The sequence below is a fragment of the Epargyreus clarus genome, unplaced genomic scaffold (assembly GCF_041222505.1).
Source record: "Epargyreus clarus isolate Ecla_fem2 unplaced genomic scaffold, WU_Ecla_fem_2.2 ptg000010l, whole genome shotgun sequence".
In the NCBI taxonomy this organism is placed as follows: domain Eukaryota; kingdom Metazoa; phylum Arthropoda; class Insecta; order Lepidoptera; family Hesperiidae; genus Epargyreus; species Epargyreus clarus.
In genome coordinates this window covers 4,904,337-4,929,539 of record NW_027332218.1, presented here as the reverse complement: position 1 = coordinate 4,929,539, position 25,203 = coordinate 4,904,337, and the positions used below count along the sequence as shown (strand labels likewise).

The 25,203-nt window shown below is 37.5% G+C and overlaps 1 protein-coding gene across 6 annotated transcripts in view; it reads left to right on the top strand.

The window, feature by feature from the left end:
• The first annotated feature begins 2,185 nt into the window (after positions 1-2,185).
• osa (trithorax group protein osa) overlaps positions 2,186-25,203 on the top strand; it is a 127,407-nt gene continuing 104,389 nt past the window's right edge. For all 6 annotated transcript variants that reach the window (XM_073077176.1, XM_073077175.1, XM_073077174.1 and 3 more), the window contains exon 1: positions 2,186-3,405. In XM_073077176.1, the coding sequence (XP_072933277.1) occupies positions 2,863-3,405 (543 nt within the window). In that variant the 5' untranslated portion in view covers positions 2,186-2,862. The remainder of the gene's footprint in view (positions 3,406-25,203) is intronic.

Sequence of the window (25,203 nt, the reverse complement as noted above, 5' to 3'; positions counted from 1 at the left end):
GATCTCCAACGGAACGCATCCGGAGTCCACTTGGCGCGTTGACCCGTCGGACTCCGCCCAGGTGAGCTTGAAACTTACCACACCATCTGGTGTTCACGACTGTATGCGACCACACATACCGCCGTCCTTCCCGGGGTTGCTGGCTGGGCCGTTCGAGCTCCCACTCTTGCCGTCCGCAATCCCGGAAGCCCTCTTTTAGTCGCCTCTTAAGACAGGCAGGGGATACCGTAGCCCTATTCTGGTCCCGGAACTACAGGGATGTGCCAGTCAGGTCTAGTCCCATAACAACCGTAATTGAAAGAATTAAAATTGAATTTTGTTATTTTATAACAAATGGTAGTTATTTAAAAATCACTGTAATAGTTGCAATAATTTTGTAATTTTTTCTGGTATTCCATAAGTGAATTATAGATCTTTTCACAAAGGAAAACTCTCGGAGTGCCCTTCATATAGGTGTAAGAGTCAAGGTATCTTCAAAGTCAAGGTTTTTTTTTTTTTTAATATAGGAGTAGCAGACGAGCTTGCACCTGATAGTAAGTGGCTACTACCACCCATGGACATCTGTAATCAACCCCAGATAGAATTAGATATTCCTACCTGAGGTCGGCCACAGATGCGCCGCTACCCTGAGAACTAAGCTGGAACGCTTCGGAAAAGTCTGTCTCCCTTACCACACCCTTCAAAAAGGAACACAGCAGCGCCTAACACTGCTGTTATGAGGCAGTAGGTGTGGCGGTAGTGCCGCTGGACTCGAACCACAAAGGATTCTACCACCTTCAAAAATATGCAATATGAGGATGCAATGACAATGTTCCTGTTATTGTATACGGAGATTACTTTCCATCAGGTGAACTCTCTGCACTATATATTGGCAGAGCTAGAATATAAAGAATAGAATACAAGATATATAGCGTCATAGCAGTGCATTCATCAAAGCTAACATGCATACAACTACATAACAGTAGTTATAAAATCGATAGTAATGTGTTTATGCATCAGCCTCAGATTAAAATGGGCAATTCCAAGACAAACAAATGGTGCTAGTCTTTTTAGTTATTTTACTCTACTAACTAGTAAGGAAATCTTAATAATAAATAATTCGACTTTTTAATAGTTAGCACGTACCGTGGGAGCGACACCGCGTTTAATATGGGATTTTTATCCTCTAAACCCTGTCCTCAGCGATAGGTGGAGCACTTCGGGATCTCCAAAAAACGATACTGGAATCCAAAGTGCGATGTCCCGTTGGGGCTCTGCTCTGGTAAGCAAATTAATACACTCACCATACCTTCGGTTCTTCACGACGATATACGACTATATATATCGTCGTCCTGCCATTCTTGCGCCTGCAATCCTAGAAGATCCTTTTTAGTGGCCGTTCATTATACCTTTAAAGCGAAATAATACAGTATAAGATGTTCATTACACGTTTTAAATTACCGCCAAAAATTTTATTATAATATGAAGTAGGCACGGCACACACATGATAAGTCTTGATACTATATTTTCAAGAACCTTCGGAAATATTATATTATTTATATATAATATTTAAAAAAAATGCCTCAAAATGAAAAGTATTCATTCCAATATACTTAGTTACTATAATTAACTATGAATTGAAATGTACAATTTTGTTATAATTCGTAGTTAGCTTCTATTACACGACGACCTTCATAATAATATACTGAACAAACCTTGATACATCTTGAAGTTATCAGAATAAAACTTTTTGAAAACATGAATGTAATTATATCAAATATGTGCTGCGTCCTTTACAATTTCATAACCTCTAATGATTTAGTGAGGCACTTAGTGATATAAATTTTTAATTTTTAGTATTAAATGTGCACTTTTTTCAAAAAGTAAAAATGTATATATCACTAATAATATAATATTATTATTTTATAGAACAGCGTACATTTTAATTATTATCTGTCCTGTCACAGTAGTTTTCCACGTGATGTTGGTATCGTTACCGGTCAAAATCATTACTTGTTTACTAGATAAATCTAAGAAAGTTATTATTTTTAATTTAAATGCAAATTTAAAAGTAATAAAATAACTTTTATCTTTTGAAGCTATATTTATGTTCTATTTCATGCTACATTTATATATTTATACTTATTAAATAACTTGAACTTAGCAACGAATGTCTTGGCGCCAGCGGAACAAGTCATATTCGGCTATTATGTTGGTAGTACTGTAGTTACTACGTGGTCGCAATATTACGGAAATGTAAACATGCACAGATAATTTTTGGCTAATTTTATATATTTGGTGCTTGTACCTCAGTTATTAAGACTTATCAAAATATTTATTAAATAAAAGTATATCTTAAGGTATTTATGCACAATAAAAGTACGGCTCATACATTTTTATTTTTCTGTCACCGATGTGAAGATAGGCAAAAGCGTCGACAAGCGCCGTAGATTTTCAAGTCCGCTAATGGCGGACGCTAATAATTTTGGAAGTTTCGTGATTCTATTGTTCTGTTTTTGATTATCATTACGTTTCACGGGATAAGGAATGAGTTTTTTAAGAAGTGTTTGCGTCCAAAGTGTTTCGAATGTGCAAGTGATATGAAATGTTTCGTTTGAACATGACAAAAGCGCCCGCTAGATATGTAACCTTTTCCATAACCTCGTTTACGCCAATGGAGTAGATATGTGATCGATGTGTGTGCTTCGGTGAACGATTTTTCGTCAGTTTCGCGTTACATTAAGTGTAAAGTTAAACGGCTTATTAGTGATGGAAGTGTCCGCGTCGCGGTTTTGCAATCCGACGCCCGTTTTCGATGTAACGTAAGCGAGCCGGTCGATCGCCAGAGCGAGCGTAAGCGGGGACGGCCGCCACCAGCCGAACATGGCTGCGACGCAGGCTGAGTCTCAGCGTAGCGAACCGAACGTAGATCAGAATCCATCGGAACAGCTCAGTGAATCTAGGAACGCTTTGTTACAAAACGGCACCGACAAGACCGTCGGGCGCGTTCCGCCCGATGGCGTCGTGAACACAAAGAGCAAGTCGCCGATGTCGGCCGATCCGGGCCAGCCGCGCGACGCAGGCGAGGCGCCCGGCCATGACCGGCCCGGCGAGCGCCCGGTGCCCGACCAGTATGGACAATATCGGTATCCGGAGGGCGCGGATCCCTACTATCCGGCGCGGCCCGGTTTTCCCGGCAAACCGCGACCACCGCCGCAGCAACGATTTTTTCCGGGACAGGCGGTGTCTCAGGCCCCGGGCCCCACGCCGACGCTCAACTCGCTGCTACAGTCTAGCGGGGCTCCACCGCACCGCTATCCGAATAGTTATGACCAACCGCCGGCGGGCTACGGACCGGCCCCCGGCTGGCCCGCCCGGCCCATGCCGCCTTACAACCCTCAAGGAGCTCCATATAGAAATTCAACGGTGAGTAACATTTGTATTTTCATAGTCTACCAAAATGTGAACATATTATGTTCCTACCACCTACTAGTGTCCAATAAAACTTATAATGGGCACTGAACTTTGTAGTTATCTCGTTGCCAAATGGCATTATCATGATGCTAATTATAAATAAGGTGTTTTGAACTGATATCGTTAGTAAATAAAATACTTCTGTGGCCTTTAAACCATTCAATCTCTGTAAACAAAATTTATCAATCGGTCTGTTCTTATCTCCAGAAACTATTTTATCAGAAATTAGGCATTATCTAGAAAATATGGCTACATGTAATTTTCTTATAGATTGTCCATTCTTTTAGACTTGCTGTTTCTCGATAAAATTTTAAGCATCAATTTATTGAACAAACAGAAAAAATAATATAAAGTTATCAAAACTGACAATTTACGATGCAATAATTGTTATATGTTCAGTACTCCATAATAGCAAGATTTGATATTCTCAAAGGAATTGCTAAAAATTGCTAAAAAAAACTTAAAAAGACAAACTTTACTGATAACTATATTCTTTTTAATAATGAAAAGGATATCAAAATGTGGATATCGATATTGAATCCAATTTTATTTCAAAAATGTAATTATGACCAATGACCAATTTTATTATGAATATACTTAAAAGCAAGCTTACGATGAAATCAAAAAAAATAAGGCATCATAAAAATAGATTCCTTTGCTAGGAAATATTTATAATACTATTAGTAATACATTCCAATCAGAAAAAATAACTTATCAAACTATAAATGACCAATCTAAAAAAAGAAATCTGAAAATAAAATATTTACATTATAAATCCAATCTTTTTTAACTTTATGTGTACATATATTTGTATCATTAACATTGTCATATAATTAAGCCGAAGCCATATTCATAAAATCGATGTAATTTTTACATTCTATGGATCAGTATTTGACAATTTTTAGAAGGCGGATATGGTTTAAGCTCGGATATTTTGTAGGCAAAGCTATCCTGTAGATGATTATTTACAAAATGTATAAGAAAAAATGTTTACATATTTCTTTTTCGCTTATCAACCATTCTTTTATTGTGTTGTTTGATAGTCATTAATGAGCTTTAGTGAATTTATAACAATTTTTGGAAAATTCAAAATGTACTACCAGTTTATTGTTTATAGTACTGGTGGTTTATCTTAATAATAAAAATTCATTACCTTCTCTGTTGTTGAAATCATCAAGCCATAACTGTACCAATACCGACTTCTGTATCTCCTCTGAAAGTTTGAAAGGGCCAGGACGTCCTCGTAATGGTAGCATACGCACTTGGCTGAGTTGATAGACTTTACATACTTTTAGAACAGTATAGACCCCTCAGAACTATGTATGAATACTTAAAAATTTGGAAAGTTAGGTGTATGTTTTGGTTCTAGTAAATGACTTTTTGATATCAAAGACAAAAATGTAATTGAAAGTTCATATTTGTCAGTGTGTAATAGAAGAGTCGCTTTTTCCTGAGGATATCACAATATGTGACCAAAGGGTTAAACTTATTAGCTGATTGCAGCAGCATATTCTTCTACTGCACCCACCCTAACAAATCCAAGCACAATGACTGTTGTGAAATGCTTTTCTAAAGAAGGACTGCATCCATTGTGGAATTCTAAGAGTTGATGTATGGTTGGAAAGATCATATATAAGTGTATCTGATGATATGTGGCTACCCATGCTACCCATAGATATACAGATATCTATGGCCTCCAAACATTATCTGGGGCTTATTAAAAAATCAATCCCAGATAATATTAAGAGTCCCATCTGTGGTCAGTTACAGATATGTTGCTACTCCCGAGGAATAAGTTAAAACCTCATTAACCTCAATGAATTGTTTCTTTCTTACTGAACCCCTCAAAACAAAACACAGTTGTGCTTAAAACTACCGTTACAACGTTAAGAACTTAAAACTGCCGTTATAATGTTAGACACAAGAGTAAGTGGTGGTGGCCTCCAGAGTTAAACTACCACATTTTCTGCTAATAAGCAATTTTATGCTAATTATTTGTTTACTGTTAATGAGAGAAAAAAACCTTAATTATAATAAGCTGTCAACTTCGCTCTGTGATTGAAATACACATGTGTATTTATATTAATGAATAATAACTAATCAAAAGTTGACATCATTATTATCAATCCATATCATCAATCACAACGAGACAAGAGCTTTTTTTTTTATGACATTATCATTTTGACCATTATGGCTAGGTGTGTGTTTGTCACATTGAGAATATCACATAAATTTTTCAACATTTTATTCCATTTTGGTGCATAGTACATTAAGTGAAATAAATTATTTTTTAAATAAAGTTAAAATTTAATTAATTTAGTAAAGAAAATTAAGGAAAGGAAGTATAATTATATTTAATACTAAAATGAGTTTGTAAAAATAGAGTCATCATTTATTCATAGCATTCTAAATTGAGATACAGTAAATCATACTACTAATATATTATAATATTATTTCAACTGTGGGCTCACTGAAAATCAGTGTAGTGGTGCAACCATCACGCATCAATTCTGAGTGAATGCCTTTTCTGTATGCAATATATACATACAAGCATAGGGATAGGCAGGAACGCATCTGTTTAACTGTTGGGTTTTTTTCCTTTTTTTATTCGTTTGTGTTGCTATATTATGTATCTTAAGTTTTCGATTGACCCATATCCCACTATTTTGTAATTAATTAAGATAATTTTTCGTTGTCATGTGTGTGTACAATGCATTACGTAATAAACTTATTTCGTTCTTTTTTTCTTTCAACTGCTTATTTTTTTAATTAACTCTTCTTTAAATTAATTTCGTCTATTCTAAACTAAACTAAGAATTGCACTGCTATATTTTTCAGTATCCCTAACTTTCATCTCAAGCAAATAAATACCAATAGTCAATATGAACCGTATTGGGATATTACAGTAATTAGTTTATATTTGTTATTTAAAATTAATACACTCACAAAACAATAACTAGAGTTAATGACTCTAATTATGATAAAAGATAATATGGTAAATGTTTGTTAAATTGACCTGAACGAATTGCGTTGAGTATCGTCATGACGCCGAGCGATGCGTCACGTTAACGTCACGTCACGATGTTGGAGCCATTTTATAGTGTAAAAAGCATGGATAATTCAATATAAAAAACATGTCAGAAACTATTTATTTTCTCGCTGTTTAAAATCTTTAGTTGAATGATGAATCAGATTATTTTAATTCACTGTGAATAAATTTGCATGTTTTGATGTTGATCTATAGATTAGAAGTGCAAAAAACTGCTAATACTTATATCGCTTGTATGAAGACCTGTATGTCAGTATGACTGTGGAGCAAACTCTTAAACATTGATAGCAATCTGAAGAATCGGTCCTTAGAAGACACTATTGTGTGCCCTTATGAAATTTTATAATCTGTATTACCTATATCATTATAAAAAGTAGTTTGTCTATTTCTTTATTAATATTATCAAACATTAAGTAAGACTGATTTTGATCAATCTTTTTGTAGTTTATGATGAGACTTAAATCATGTTTCGTCACTGAAACATAACATGATTTCCCATTTCCAGTATATTTATATATAAAGTAGAGGTCTTTTGTGACTGGTCCATGCTGGTTTGACAGGTGTGAGTATTTACAAGTTCGAAATTAAAGGTAAAACTTATAATAAGTAGATTAAGTTAAATGTATGTATGTTAAATATATTATGCAAAAATCTGTTGCCGTAACTCTCATAAAAATTACAAAATCTTTCCTACATTCAAGTCTAGGTACAGTTTTAAAAATTTTTTGAAGCCTTTTTTGTCATTAACACATTTATGTTAATCACATTATTATGGTTTATAGGTAAAAGGAAGCCGATGCTGTTTCATAATAAGATACATTATGCTAGTATGCACATGCAAACTTTGGAATCTTTATGTACTTTGCAGTACGTAAAGCTACACAAATTTGTTGTTATGCAAAGTTTCAAAAAGTTTCAGCTGTTCGCGGTTGTTGTGTTGGTTTTACGACACGGAGGGACGAAAGTCGAGTCTTTTAAAAAATAAAAAGCCAAAGTTCGATCAACTATTCGCCGTCACAGCATGTCGGTTGTGTTCGGTAGTAAAAGGAAAAAAATACACCGTGGAGGAATAACGAAGCTGGCTCTGGCCGCTGTTAGTGGATATAAAAACGAAAGCGTACGGCGATAGTGAAAGTTTGATGTGTAGGCAAATATTACTCGCTTCCAGGCGGAGATTTGTGCGTTCGTATTTCAACTCCAAAACGGTCTAAAGGCAACCGCACCGCGGGGCACCGACGTCATTTTGCCGCTTCCACTTTCCGCACATACATTATGTAGAGGCAGCGGCGGCGGGACGTGTGTTTGACGGAATCAACGTGAATGGAACTTGACATCTGACACGTGTACCTATCTACCACGAATTTGAAAGGGCCTGCGTTTCGCTGCCAGCCGAATACGACTCGCGACCCGGCCTTTGAGCCTTTTCACGTTGTATACGATTTTTGAAATGTCGGCCAAAAATGGAATCTTTTATGTTGCTTTGTGCGGCGGTTTTGACGTTAAACTTACGTATTGCGGTAAAAGCCGCATAAGCGAAGTCTTGTGTTTAACGGATAGGAACGATTATTTCGGCGTTAGTGAAAATGGTTCATACCGCGAACTCTATTTTGTAATAAATTTACCCGAATGGTTTATATTACACACTTTAGGTGGCACCAGGTTATTCTAACATGCAAGTTCGCGATATTTAATGGTTACGATTATAGTTTATCATTTTGATAGTAAAAACATCTTTATAGCATTTTTTTTTTTGCAGATTTTTTTCAAACCGTTTTCGTTAATCAATTTTAAAAGGAAAATTTTGAATAGATTTGGAATTAGTTAAACTATGCTGAAAAATACACGACACTTGCAATGTTGAAAACAAGTTACATTTTGCGTAAGTCCTGGCATTGCAGTACAAAGTACAATAGAGTTGCGAAATTGTAACATTCACCATGAACGCAACAAAACGGTAACATGGTCCTTTGGGGCGTTACGACGTTTAGATCCTAGCGCGTCGGTTGTTGCCTTTCCGCGGCGTGCTGCCATAAAACAATGCATCGAGCACGTGCCTGTTTACACTTTAGAGTTCACATTCAAGGTCGTACGCATTTGTAAGGATGTACCTGTGTAGGTTGGCCGGTGAACAAATACCGGTTACGTAACGTTGTCCCACTTCCCACGATGCGGTTGGTCTTCCGCCCGTCAAGGCTCTTTGCAATTAATCGACTCGCTGGATTTGGAGAGCGCTTTTCGCCTCGAGTGTCGACTTCCCAAATTGCTGTCTCTACGTGACTGTATCGGTGAGAGTGATTGTGCGCTGTTCGTTCACATTTATGTATATACGTGTACGGAAGTTCTACTGCTTTTGCGAGTCGATTTCGAAACTTAAAAACTTTGTGAACTTGTGATATAAACGTTTGTCAGAGAGGATAGTTGGAAAAATGTTATCGCGTTGGTGTGTGCTGTGTTTTATGTCATGTCTGTTTTCTATATATCCAACATAATATGCTATAATTGTACGTATTCGTCTCATGATAATTATAAACTGCATGGTTACGATATTCATCGCCAGCTTTGAAGAATTGCTTATTCCGCACTTTTCTTGAGGAGTTTTACTACTAAAAATATTTTTTTAATCCTACAACTTCTTATGATTAATATAACTTTCATTGACTAATAGGAAACCTATGAGGTATAATGGTTAATCTCTTTTTTGTGGAGTTCAGATGATGACTGCAGGAAAACTCTGTATAAACAAGTAAAAAAATGTTACACGTATTAGGAAGTACTAACTTACTATTATTACAAGATTTCACTTAGGTTTTAATCCGGCACGTCGTTTCATATTTTGGGTATTATTTCAGTATTCTTCACACATTAAAAGTTTTCTTGAATCTTGTCTTCCATGTGATTGGACTTTTGGACTTATTACCATATGACAAAAACACAAATTGTTACATGTACAGTATAACATGCTTATTGCCTACAGAACATCGTTCAAGGAATCGGATAAGACTACCGAGTTATGTCGCATTAGGCATATGTAACTATTACTTAAATGGATTATGCAATATATTGATATCAAGAGCATGACACATTGTCGTGTGCAATTATAAGCAGCCTCGCGTAATCAACGTCGCGGGGCGTATATCCGCGGGAATTGTAAAACACGATCACAATCAAATGCAGGCATTGTCGTCGAAATCGTAATGACGTTACGCTGATTATTTATGAATGGCTCAAATAAACAAGTGTTGTGGAATTAGTCATTTATCTCGGCATGTTTACCCACAATCGTGTTAGATAGTTGTCGATAAGGAGACACGTGGTTGTGGGGTCGTCGACCCGACATACTCGTGCTCGCCGACAGCTCGGTAATAATAATAAAATGTTTCCGTGCGACTGGTTCAAGGGCGAGCCGCTGATATCGGCGCCCGCTATATTTAGATTTAGCTTTGTGATGTGGATTTACAGTATGCGTTCTTTGAGACGTCTCACAACATCGCTAGTGTGTGTGTTTTGTGAAAACGCTTTCCTCGCTCTACGATATTCTCTTTACGTCACTCGTTGAGAACTAATCCGAATCTTGGCTCAGGAGAATTTGCTTGAATTTAACCTCTTTAGAGCTTATGACGTTGTTGTCATACGTAATCGGTTTCGACGTAACTAACGCATCGGTCAGGTTAGGTAAACAATAGATGTGATTATCTATTAGCGCGTTAGGCGGCGATCGATATCTATTCTCTGTTCGTATTTAGGGCGATACGTGGCGGTGCTGTGCGTAGTGCAGCCCGAGTAAATTTCGCTCTCACTTTCGTATCGCAATAGCGGTGGTGTGTACATGAAAACGAGATGAATGGGCCGACTGAGACCGTTCATTCTGAGTCCGTGATGTGGATTTCGTAAAATCAATGCGGGCCGTCTCGGACCCGCGTGCCGTCCGATAATCGTGTCATTGTGTTTGTGCTTGGATAATGGGCCCGGCCTCGATCGTCCACCGCAATGGGTTGCTGACCGTTTAACTGCCGTCTATTAAAATTTCACTTGGTGCGTGCCAATTTTGTATGTTTTGATTCGAACTAAGAATGTATAATTAATACTAGAAAGAAAATATTTGTTAATATATTTCCGGGAAATGTTTTGTATTTGACTCCGGTTCTCAAACTTAGCCTTTTCCTCCATCATACGTGTTGTTTTTGAATGTTTCGAGCTTATCTAAATGTACCCTTATGTCAATTGGAATATACGTTTCTAAATCCAACTCCATATTAATAAATTTAATAGCATTAAAAGCTACACGGTACACATATCTCGCCATAGGGAACACTTCGCAATCATTTGAATTTATAATTTCCTAGCAAACAATACGTCTTATTGTTGCCGACAACAGTCATTGATCGCGTAGACATGTCTCCGCGGTTACTTATAGATTTAATTGAGCACATCTGTTCCAACAGTGTAATAATTGTGAGCGGTAAATACCTACATTAAAATGAACGTCACGCCTATCTCGGAGTGAGAAGCGACAACCTTGCATCACGGCGACTTGTATTGGCGAACAAAAACGTCACTCGTCACGCGGCTTGCATTCATTCATACAGTATGTTGTAATGGGGTCGTTAAACCGTGGTGACGTCACGTAATTGCCGGCCCCCTTCGCCCGTCGCCGGTTGAAATCAAAACGTCGGATTAATAACAAGGGAAACCTGTGTAGGTCAAGCACGTTATCACCGTGTGGCCTAACCGTCACTGACACAGGTCACGTGCTCGGACGTCCTACCTGCCTTGATAATGTATTGTACCTACTCGAATTACGTGACAATATTACGTGTACACTGCGTAAGTAATTAGTGATGTGATGTGATCGCTTTTGCAACTCATGTCCTTGGATGTTAGTCGACAAATGGTGACGTGCTACACAAGTTTGAATGGCCCCAAGTGCGAGTTTCTTCTAAGTTGAGACCTAACCGTACCGTAAAACAACGAAGAAACTTGCCCATTTAGTCGTCAAGGGGCCATTTTCACTGCTTTTTGTTGAAAAACGTTTCGCATCTACGTGCTCGACTCGGCACGAAACTTCAACCTAACTGTAGTAAGTGTGAGATTATTTAACCAAAACTAATTTTACGGTTTATTGCATGCACGAATTTAATTACACCGCTAGCCTTCATAATGCAACCGGGGTGACGTAACTTACATCGATAAATGTGTATGAATGTAAAAGGGGCCATTGCCAAGGACTCGTTCTGAGCGCAGTCGGAAAGGTAAATGACTCATGCATACACACATTCCTACGTAGTTCTATAAACTACTCAAGTGTTTAAGTCGTGAGGTGTTAATTCATAAATAGCTCCTTGAAATAATGGCATGTTTACGTTCCGGATAAAGGTTACAGGAGTCTGGGGAGGTGTGTCCGCAACGTTTGTTCGGGCTCGCCTTTAGTTTACGCACTTTATACGTTCAATGTGCTGTTTGTTTGTATGTGTGTCTCGTAAGTTTCGCCTGGTCAATTAAGCTTAGAGTTTATTACCTGGAATATTAAATGAACCGTACCTAACCACTTTCAACACTTACTAGTTGTACACAAGTAGGTGTTATAATTTTGTGGTTAGACAGTGCTGGCGCCAATGGCACACCTATTCCTGTTTATTATAGTCTTTATATTGCTGTGTTTTGTTTTGAAAGAGGTCTTAAAGCATTTCAACTTGGCGTAGGTAAAAAAGCATCTTTAGCAGACTTCAAGTAAGACTCCAGAACTATTCTCTCCGCATATCAGTATTCCTAAACTTGAAATTACAGAGCGTGTATAACGATGGCCGCTATAACAACAAATACTAAAAATAAAAAGCTTGTAAATAAATGGGGGTTGCAAGATACCGCTTTTTCGCTTACCTATTTAAAATGTGGTAGTACGAAACCTGCCGTATGCGAGTTCGACTCGCACTTGCCCAATATTATTATTATTGTTTTATAATATAAGAGTAGCAGATGAGCATGCAGTCCACCTGATGGTAAGTGGCTACTGCCGCCTATGGACATCTGTAATCAACCCCAGATAGGATTAGATATTCCTACCTAAGGTCGGCCACAGATGCGCCGCTACCCCTGAGGACTAAGCTGGAACGCCTCGGAAAAGTCTGTCTCCCTTGCCACACCCTTCAAACCGGAACACAGCAGCGCCTAACACTGCTGTTATTAGGTAGAAATAGGTGTGGCGGCGGTGCCGCCGGAGTTGAACCACAAAGGGTTCTACCACCTTCAAAAGCTATTAATATGGTAGCTATTAAGAAGTGTTACCAATACAAAAACCATTAAACTTATTGTAATGATTATGGTTGATTTTCCACTACCCGACAACTAGCTACCTACTATCTAATGGATATATTAGGTAAGTTGTGCAATTTTTCGCAATACGACTACGTCCAACGAGGGGTGAACATTTCTTTAATCCGCGACTTGACGGTACATAGCGGGGCGGGCGTCTGTACATTGAATACATATCTACATTAAAAGGTCACGACCGCCACTCTTATGTACTCCAGATAGTATGTACCTAAAGGGAGTTCTTTATTGAACCGTCTTGGGTGGAAAGGGGTCGCTTTATTAGGTCAGTAACACTTGTAATCCGTTTGTTTACACTTGTTGCGTGTGTGTATGCCGATCAAATCTGTATCATTTGTGAAGTTACATTTAAATTTTGAAGACTCGAGGTGAGAGTAATAAGGTCAAAGTCGTTGCTCGATTTGTTTAAGTTTTGTTGAAATTTTAACATCAGTTAATCCAGTCTATAATTAGTCACTTTTATGTCCTAGTGATGAGAATGGGTCTCTTTTCCCGGCTGAATGTTGGTTTGGTGCACACTTCTACCATGTCGACTTCTATGTATAAGTGGCATACCTGTGTTAGCAAACTGCCTATAAGTCTTCCGAGAAGGTTTTACGATTGCTATCAAAAGATAAAAAAGAAAACGACGGCTTTAATTTCGCTACTAGAGGTCACCCATCTTACTCCTGACCACACCAGATATTGCTTAACTTTGTAGAGTGGTTACAAACGAAGCAAGACGCGTGTCAGTATAGTCATTTTGTACCTATAACATATGTAAAGGTGTCACGGATGGAAATGTTTGCTGTGGGCGTAGAAGGTAAACATAATACAAGATGTTCCATGTTTCCTTAACCTTATACTGGGACCGTGTAAGTAACGTGGCTGTCATGTTGTGTGCGCCGTATGTGTACAAATGTGCATAGTTAGAACTGTGGTTTAGTTCGGTCAAATAAACAAAGGGTCTGAAGATTGCTGCGTCCCTATTAGCATTTCACTCCCAAAACATTGACGTAATATTATAGTTCAATGGAAACTTGGTTAAATGTATGCTAGTAGAATCATTACATTTATGATAGACTTCGTAAAACAATCTCATGTATTAGTGAATAACGCATAAATCCAATCTGTGGTTCCCAAGATTAGAGCGATGGAATTTAGTTAGTATTTTGATCTTTAGCCTTTCTCTTTTCTAACAGGTACGAAATGTGGACACCGCCGTTTTGTGATTCCGTGTACTCACTATTCAGTGTATTCCGTTCAAGTTAATATTGCCAAATGCCTAAAATATGTTCATATAAATTTATGCACCTAGATACAAGTGTCAAACTTATATGTAGATGGAGCAGTTAGAAGTTAGCCGCAAGTTAAGACGGTCGAATGTTTATTTGAGAGATCTAATAAGATCGCATTGCAGGCCACCTGTTGCGCAAGCCTCAGCACCTAGTTACCGCGAGCTTGACATTCACGGGGGCTCGTGACGGCGTAGACCAAAATAACACGCCGTAACCGACCGCATAACACGACGTAATGCTCTCACTATTTATAGAACCTTATAATTAAATACACCGACATCTATTCGTATTTACCTTCCGCTAAGCGAGTCGACGACTCGCGAAGATTGAACGCGAACGGTTTCTTTTGTTAGTGTTTAGCGAGCGTTGCGCTTGTGTTAGCTTATTGGTGTGTATGTACTCGTGAGTGATGCGATTGTGTTGTACTGTATGTCGCGAGTCGATTACACTCATAATTTTATTGTATACAAAGGTTACATGTATTGCGTCACAAGTTGAAGTAACTGATCAATTTTATTGTATTATTTCATTTGTGTTGAATGGATAGAGATCTTTAGAAAGTTTTCGTTTGTAGTTGTATCACGTTGTAATTTATTTTCCAATTAACTTTCAGTTTTTAGCAAGCACTCTTCTAGATTGTACTACTTTTACATTGTTGCCAAAATTTAAGTGTTTTTATCTTATACTAATATGTCGAACACAAACACCGATGGGGCGTGCGTATATACATCCCAATCCCATCGGTGTTTGTGACAGTTAAAAGCGATAATGTCTACTTAACAAAAAGTATACGAAACGTTTTACTTCAGAAATTTGTGAATGAAAGTTATTTATTTGAAATTGATCTGTCTGACATTTCGATTCATTCGTAAGTATACCATAGTATCGGAGTTTCATTGATGCTAAAGGATCGTAAGAATCACGGCCAAAGTAATAAAAAGACTGTACATGTATAGGTATTGTATATGCAGCGCCGCTTTCGTAGCACGTGTCGTCGGAAGTCGGAACACTCGGAACAGATGATTCTGATGAATACGGTTTCGTTTACGTCCCATTGTTGATACTCAAACAAGTACAAAAAGTAAACCGGTCAGCGGGCCTTTTATCGTTCTTCGCAGGAGCTCGTCGAAATAATGTAATAATAGTAATAACAGTCAATCCCATCTCATTCATTTTTTCTTTTTCTCGCAACAATACAGTTATGGCTCGACTTTTTTTGTAGATACGCAAAGGGATAGCCCGACGGCGTTTAATATGTAAAGGAAGGCAAGGTTACACTCACACGGACGTACGGTGCGTGTCGGTGTAAAGTGTGCTTGTGGTGGAGGGAATCCCCAACTTTTTACAAACACAATCAAAGAGTTATGTAATGTTTGCTCGTATCCGCCAGCGCACACGGACTGCTACTGTTGTTTGTACGAATGCCGATATTATACATACATTACCGGCCTCTTGTGTTAGTCATAGGTCATTAACATTTCTGTTATACTGTGTTTACTTTTTGTACATTTAATAACGCTGTAACGTCCTTGACGTGATATATATTCAGCTCGTTACAGAGAGCAGTGCTTCCGTGTTTTTATTGAATTTGTTGGATGTACCTACACGTACGTGAGCTACGTAAATTTGTATGTGTGGAATATTGTAAGATGCTTTCTACACTTACATACCCACTTTGGATACCTAACCTGTGTTATGTGAGAGTAATGGACACACACAAATATCAATACACAAAATCCCAGACACAGATTAGTAATCTAAATCCATGATTTTAAAAGATCCATCTGACCGGAACTCAAACCCGGAATACTGTGCTCCTCATATTGGTATCGTGACCGCACCGCAACTCGGGTTGTAAGGTGTGCAAACAAGTCGTTAAGAGTCTGAATTCTGTAATATGTAGTATTTTAAAAATTATATCCCTCTACATACTACCTACCTGCATAATTAGGATAATGTACAGAATCAATAATCAAAATTCCTTACATTTCACTGTTCAAATAATCGTTATAAGTAAACAAACGTGGAAACTTATCCATATATCCATTAATCACGTGTACCTTCTTTAATAAGAATATTGTGGAGAAACGTTTTAGGTATATATTTTCATAGTAATTTCCAAATGTAATCATCTAATCTATCACCAAATTGTACTTACTAAGAGTAATTACCTAAATGCGTTCGTAATTCCGTCGTATACTTTGGCGTACCCTGTAGCCTTAACGGCTTGACGGATTTTTAAGCAGTCGGGTCTTTTGTTTTTGTAATAATTCTATAGTTCGTGCATTTCATATAATTAGCATAAATACGCGCAAGTACTTACTACATTCTCGCCAACGCGCCGCTGTTACTCGGTATATCGGTACGAACATGCAACTGGCTGTGTTTATATTATTAATCAAGTGTTGAATTGGGTTAATGTTTAGGCCGTTGATAATGACATAATAGCGATGTAAGTGGGCGAGTGCGTTGCCGGTCCGCATAGGAATCCGGTCGCATTCCTAACGGCCCCGCACAGCGCACTTGCACCGTCGCGTTTGATGTAATAAAGCTCACACCTCGACACGTTGGATGGCTTCGAACACTAATAGATAGGTAGGTACTCCGTGTGTGTTGACGACAAGTGATATGTGATTAGGTGGGTCCCGTATGTACAGACATTGAAGGTATCAGGCAAAAACATTTTTTTTCCATATATACAGGGTGAATTTTTAAAACGGGCCTTCAGGGCCAAATCCGAAACTATGAGGATTAGCGAAAAATGCTGAAAGGAGTTACGAGGTCGATTTTGATAAAAACTAAAACTGCATCATTAGTTTTTTAAAATATTTTTTTTCCTTAGCCGGGAATCGAACGAGTTCATTTTGAAAAAAATGACACCTCTATATTATTCCACTATCTGATAGTGTCGCTTATAAGGATCAAATTCTGGGAAGTAATGTTATGTGACAAATTAAAGGAAAAGGGAAATTTTGAAGAAAATACGTATTTTTCCATACATTGGCATACTAATCCTTAAGGATTATACATAACAAATGATTTAAGTATAATTCTTTAGAAACATACATAAGTCATACCATTGAAGAATTTGTTGGTTAATCAACTAATTATTCGATGTTATGACTATGACATACGGCTTAGTATGAGAAAGTAATAGTTTGGCAAATAAGTTATCGCCGTTTTTAGGATTGATTTTATAATGAAAATAGATAACTAATTAAATAGTAAATTCTTATTGTTTGTTGTTTACAACTTCGTTTCAACGTTAAATATGATTTTCTATATCTCTTTTTTTAGTAATCACTCGGATTTGACTCTTAAAAGTAATTCTCGCAAATTGTCAACTTTACATCTGTATTAAACGATACTCCGCCCATAGCAAGTAAATCTATTTTAATGGTCCTTAAAATAACCTTAGGTAAGTCGGACATAAAAATATAAATTATTGGGAAACAAAACGTCCATTTCGAATGATTAGAAACATTGAGCCAAAAAAAATGTTAATACACGAAATGTTTAAATTGATGAATGGCGGGAACTTAACTGCCAAATTAATATGAAAAAATATGTATTTTCTTAAAATTGAGGCTTTTCTGTTAGTTTGTCATTTATCATTACTTCCCAGATTTTGATCCTTATAAGCAACACTATCAGATAGTGTAATAATATAGAGGGTGCATTTTTTTTCAAAATTAACTCGTTCGATTCCCGGCTAGGGAAAAAGTTATTTTAAAAAAGTAATGATGCAGTTTTAGTTTTTATCAAAATCGGCCTCGTAACTCCTTTCAGCATTTTTCGCTAATCCTTATAGTTTCCGATTTGGCCCTGAAGGCCCGTTTTAAAAATTCACCCTGTATATATATATATATATATATATATATATATATATATATATATTTTGACAGGCACCGCCCATGTTTTCACGATCGTGTTATGGAAGATATAAATACAGCAACACACTTTGTATAGACTTTGATATACATATTATATGATAGGTCGGTCCCGTTTAATTGTATGGTATCGTTTGTATAACACAATTATAACACCACCGTTTCCTAAATTAGGTACCTACCTTAAAAGAAATGTATGTTTTGATATTTTTGTATTATACCTACTTAACCGTTGTATGTGCTATTTGAATACGACGTCATTCACCGCCGGCCAGACTTTTTTTAACTCTATTCGGAAGACGCTGCAGCGGCTTCTAAGAAAAATATTCAACATCTGATGTCATCACGCATAGCAAAACGCTTTTCAAAACGCAAAAGTCTTAGTTAGATTTTCCCCAACAGTAGATAATTAAGAACTGATTTATGTGTAGGTAAAAAGCTACTGTAGTCATATCAGTCCTCTGCTGCTCATGGAAATTAAAACACACACATCCCAACGTCACAACATTAACTCACAACTTATGGACAAAGCTATGTTGACATGCATCGCAATAACTTGTAGTGGCAGTATCGATTAAAAAAAAAAACATATTCTTTTGGAACATTGTTAAGACTATAAATAGCGGGCGAGCTTTAAACTTTTGCCTGTGCGTAGTCTTCCCTTAATAACCTCAGCTTATGATATTAACATAATTGGTGCATATAACATACGAGCCTTATAAAAAAACTAATAACTTTAACAAAATTTATAATTCGGTCAACTAATGTGATAATGAATAATTTGTAGGTGTTAAAACATTTTATGTTTCGACTCCGGAGGCATCAACTAATTTTTACTAATAACAGCAATGTTAAACACTGCTTGCTTTTTCCGCTTTGAAGGGTGCAAAGGGGGTAAGGCGTTTCAACTTAGTCCTGACGTTTAGCACCATATTTGTAGCCAACCTCACGAAGGAATCTTATCTTATCGGGTGTTGATTACAGATGACCATGAGCGGCAGTTATCGCTCATACCATCAGATGGTCTGCATGATTTGTCACGGTCATAAATATTGTCACGGAGCGGATATTCGTGTGGTTATTAAAAATATCGACTGCTTTGGATATTAATTATATTTTCCTGTTTGTTATTATGATTAATATCAAAATAATTGAACGTTTTTAGATAACATTTTAAATGGGCATTGTATTGTTTAATTAATCGCAGGAATTGAAAACCACTGTTGGTTTCAAACCAAATGTGTTTACAGCGTAGTAGCTCAAATAATAGTAGCTAAAATCGTTATTAACGATAATATGTTTTAAATTATGTTCTCGCATCACAGAAAGAAAACAAAACAACAAACTTGGTTCAGTTTATCGTTTACAGGAACTCTGAATGTCGAATGAAAATATAATTCTCATTTCCGATTCATAAGAAATAAGAAGGAAGACAACTTTCGAATAACAGATCATAAAGGTTGATTTTAAACGAACTTATTTGATTTATCTGGCAAAGTAATTGACGGAATTATGAATTGTGTGTCTTACTAGATTTTTGCCCGCGGCATCGCCCGCGTTTAAAAGAAAATAATATGAATAATAGTGTCGCCATCTGGCGAAAATTTGTCGTACCAACTATGAAACCTTCGTGGGCTCATGGATAACAATTTTGCTACAGATCATCACTTGATCTAATGCATAGTTCACGATCAAATCCTTACTAATATCGATTAAAATAATCGATTTTTTTGGTCCAAAACATCGATTCTCCGATTAATCGATGTTAGATCGCCATCCCTAGTTCCCATGGGATTTCCGGGATAAAAACTGTCCTATGTCCTTTCTCGAGTCTCAGACTATCTTGTACAAAATTTCATTAAAATCTGTTCAGTGGTTTAGGCATGAAGAAGAGACAAACAGACAGACAGAGTTACTTTCGGATTTATAATATTAGTAAGGAAGTAAGGATCTTATAGTCTGTTCAAGTCGGACAAGGCAAAATATAACAAGTTACAAATATGTACTTATTGTAAATAAAAGTTTCGTATTTTAAACAGTTTCTGATATAGAATGTCGGTTAGCGGGCTTTTACAGTTCACACGTCTATAATTATACTAATCGAATGTAATAAGCGCAGGTTTCTGTTTATTTATAACTTATTTATAACCGACTTACCAAAGAAGAGATTATCTATTTATCGCGTATATATTTAATTACCTTGATTATGAATTCATTGCCTAGGTCTGTCTTCTTTTCGTTTATCTTGACGTTTAAGATTGACTATCACAAATCCTATTGAGGTAAATCAAAGTTCTGTACATTTATATTTATTCGAAACGCAGAAAACTTGGAACTTCCAATGTCGAACGATAAAGCCTTTAACGTTAAATCTATACATAGTGTAGAAGTAGTAGGTACATAATTCGATTCTAAGAATGTTTTATCAGTTAACTTAATATTGTTTATTAAAATTGGTTAGAATCCAATATAATGTTATCCTTAATGAGATTAATTTTTATACCATGAAATAATCTTTTTTTGCGTGTAAAATGCCCACGTAAAAGCTGGTCTTTAATAAATATGCGCCATGAAATTAGTTAACGACTTATAAAATAGACCTATCATTTCATTTTGTAATTGTTTTGGGTTATTACATAATAAAATCATTATTAAGGAAACTATGAAATGTATTGGAAGTACCTATATTTCAACATGCGTTTCATTAAGTCTCAAAGATGAATAAGTCTTCGAGCTTAAATGTTATTTAACAAATTTTAAATAAGTCTCATTCAATCAGTCACTCTGCTATTCTGCTATCATAAAATAAAAGTGTATCAAAACATTTTGCACATTGTCTACATAGCGTAGATAGGTAGCGAAATGTTTTTAAAATTCAACGAGCGATTCTGTTGACTGAATACAGGGCACGTTACCTTTGTTTCGGTTAACGTAAAGACTGGAATACGAAATAACTCCCGCTTACAAATTCAGTGTTTTTAATTCACTGTCTTTCAGATTTCAGTGATTCCGCTAGGAGCTTTTTCAGTTTTGTCTTATTGCCCCGTATTACGATCTAGCCGACTTATTCCCCGCCAACTTGAACCCTAACAAAAAGTTCCCTCTCATATCTTTAAATGAGCTTTTATGAGCCGTTTGAAGACTCTCGACGCCGAGGCAATAGGTCACTACGGCGTTGGGTTTATTTTAACGCCCGATTATAATCTTACTTTGAAAGGGGAAGCTTCAATGTACTTCCTTTGATAGTCGCTTTAGAAGTTTGAAATGCTACCCTGGACTCTGCGACAATACGTTTTTTGGTACGGACAAAAAATAGGCGCCGCCTCTCCAAACGTTGATGGATATTGCATTGTTCAATATGATACGTAGGTAGGAGTGCGTGTAATGGCAATATAGGTGCGTAGCGGGCGGGAGGTGTGCGCGGGCTGCGCATCTATCCGCGGGTCAATTACTGCATAAATCAATACGGATGTCACCCCATGCGGCGGCTCTTTGTTCCAGCCGACTGGAGATACGAGGCCCGTCTCAGTGGTTCCAGCTCTGTCCGGAAAACTCGCTGAGGTATCGCGGGGTCGGATGATTACTTATTAACGTAGGTGGAGGCTGGTTGGCGCGGGCGGGCCGCTGCGAGCTCGTCGCGCGATCGATGCAGTGTCGGCCAATGGCGCGCCGCCGCCCCCCGCCGCTCGACCCCTGCGCAACCCTCGCGTGCACCCTGCGCGCCCCGCACCCCTCCAAACACCGCCCTCATAAATCATCGAATCCGCCATAAAACACCCCAATGTTCGTAAAAATGTAACTCTAATTGGTGAACAAACTCCTCATATCTGCTAGTCCAACTATTCCCCAGGTCTGCGGCGACGGGCCTCGGTTAGAAGATGTAAAACGTTCGGTCAAAGGGTGCCGACGGGTACCCGTCGCTCGTTTGCCTCGGAGCGGGGTTCGTACGGAATAATTGAATTTTCATCATAGAACAAAATGAGAGCTGAAAACTGAAACGGGCGGCATTGTTGGCACAGCGAATTACTTCGGACGTCAATTATTTAGACGCGTTATCTGCCTGAAAATTGATATTACAGTAAAAGCATGTTGATTTTATAGGTGCGATGAGGCCGTTGGACGTTGCTTAAAGGGCTTTATTATATTATTATGACATTAATTTTAAAATTTTTAGTATACAGTTATCAACAATGGAATGGTTATTCGACTATTAACTTTAAAGGGCCCTAATAATGAATGAGATACTTGATACGGCCGGTATGGTAATTTTGTGACAGAATGGGTCAAGTGATAATATATCGACGTAGTAACAGATGTAATAAATTGGCGCTGCTCAGCTGTGTCGAATGATTAAGCACGCCAACAAACGTACGCACCACGTAGCGGAAATAAATTTTAGTAGGGTTTTGTATTACATTCTGATTCAGTTAATATTTATTAAACAAAATACTATTTATTTAATACACTTGGTTACTTACTTGAAGCATTTTATTTTAAAACAAAAGTAAGGTTTTAAAATGTTATTTTACGCAGAATTTTAAATTGTTTGCGTTCAAAACATTTTCAGTTAAAAGCTTATCGAGACTTTATTTACGAAGAAGCTAGAGGACTGATAAACTCCTTTGTGATAATACTGCTTAACTTATTACTTATTGCATAAAAATAAAGTAAAGTAACGTAATAACACGTAAGATATTTTTGTAGTATAACGTTGGTAATAAATATATCTTTCTTGATGTTATCACACTATAACCGCGTTTGTAAGGTTAATTTGAAAATAACCAACCGGCTTTCTCTATACAAAGAGTAGTTGTTTATAGTAGAAATATGAATACGTTTTCTTTAAAAGAAACAAGTTGTACTTAGACAAGTATTCCAAACGTACATATTTAGGTACCATAAGATGTGATTCGATTGTGACTAAATTGCAATATCTATTTTTGATTTAATATAACAGTCGGAATCCGGTGTTTACGGTGTGGTACGGCACATACAATGAAATTGAGTGTTTCAACTATATCACCTAAGAAATACTTTTAGGGACGAAAACAAATGTTCATGGGTAGCAGTGACTCGACAGTAGGCGTTGTAAGCTCGTTTGCTGTTGCCACTGCATAAAAAAATCTGTACAGCCGTAACGAGTTTGGCAAACGACGGCAGCATGAAACTTACGTAGATACATAAAGTAGACGACTCTAAGAGTTAAATATTTTCTTTGCTCCGAACAACCTTCTTTTTTAAAGGAGTTTACTCGAGCGACCTTATTGTTTATTCTTCTTCAAAGTTCTCCCAAGTTGAGGTTTAGTGCCTACTTTGTGCATGCTTTACTTTACTTATAGTTTGGTTATATTACCCAGGTGTGTAAGTTACCATCGAGTGGGGGATAGTAACATCTTCGTGTATTTCAGCATACAAGTTAATAGATTCCTAGTTTGAATACAAGACTGTCCCTGTAGTTCCGGGACCAGAATAGGGCTACGGTATCCCCTGCCTGTCGTAAGAGGCGACTAAAAGGGGGCTTCCGGGGTTGCGGACGGCAAGAGTGGGAGCTCGAACAGCTCGGCCAGCAACCCCGAGATGGACGGCGGTTTGTGTGGTCGCATACCGTCGTGAACACCTGGTGATGGTGTGGTGAGTTTCAAGCTCACCTGGGCGGAGCCCACGACTGGGCAACGCGCCAAGTGGACTCCGGTTGCGTTCCGTTGGAGGTCCCGGAGTCCTCTACGCAGCGCCGAGGACGGCCACCGGGGGGTTTTAGTGCGGTAAGAATCCCACATAACCCCGTGCCGCTCCCACGGCATAGGGTACCTTTTAAAGGTTTCCCCCTCGTCAACAAAAAAAAAGTTTGAATACAAGATATCGCACATCTAATTCATGTGCGTATTAACATTAAATAACATTTCCACAATGATACAAAATAATACGGAGACTTGTCTACATTCCTACTAAAAATATCCTATACGAACAAGTCAAGCCAAGATGTGTGTTTACAGACTAAGATATTTCCTAATAATTTTGTCAAATAACTGATATAAGTATGTGTCTCGTGCTTCTATAAAAAAAAAACCTAAAAACCTTCAAGACAATAATATGTTATTCGAGCCAAAATGACTTAGCTTAATGTAGTAAAAGAAAAACCACAATAAATTGGCTACACAAGTAAACGGAAACCATTCATACCCATTTAATATAAATCTCTTTGAATAAACTCGAATAACCGGTCAGCGTGGATATTCAACGAAGCTGTAGGTATTACACGGAATGTTTGCTCAGGATAGATAGAAAATAATCTTTCAGAGTGACATAAACACTCAAGCTATGTTCAGAGCAATTTATATTCGAACCCTAAAACCGGCGAGATAAAATCTGGTATCTGAACTTTTAGGCATGTTTTTTGCCTCTGCGTAGTCGCCCACGGAGACGGAAATTGATATTGGATTTGGCGGGAGGCTTTAACGTAGATTGTTGTAAATGAATCATAGTGTTATTTCCAAGATAAAGGCGGGTGATCATTTTTTAGTTTGGCAGTCTTTTATGATAGTTAGTCATATACCCCTAAACGATAGTAGGTATATTTTTTTTTGTCAAAATTCGATTTGAGAGTTAAATGCTCATTAGTAGTAACTTGAAGTTGAGTGCACCGATTTTTATTTCGATACAAATGTGGTTAGCTTGGTGAGAAAAATTAAGAACGGATTTCCGGTCAGAGCTTCGATATTCTATTTCTTTATATTATTTGTTACTAATTATTAAATTTTACGACTGACTTCCTTTCATACTTAAAAGGTCATATGAATTGAGATGCCTATGTGAATGAATTTTAATTCGATATCCCTAGTCTGTTTAAATATGGATGCGCTTAAAATATTCAAATAAGAAGCTGTTGGTTGGTTAGGTATTAAACGTGAGTCAGGATGCCTAAACTAAGAAGTTGCTGAAGGCAGCACCTGAGGCGGATATCGGAGAATTTCTTGACTACTCCGCTTAATGAGGACGATCGACGAACTAAGTGAATACTTGTCTAACGAAGTGATTTGTTCCGTCCGTTTTGGGCTTTGTTTCGTCGTGAAACCAATAGTATCCCACTGCTGGGATGGTATTGCTACCACTGGTCTCCTCTCAGAGTGAAAGGTGTTTAGACTGTCTAGACCATAGTCCACTTCGCTGGTCTAGTGCCGGTTTGTACTTCACATAGGTACCCATTTTT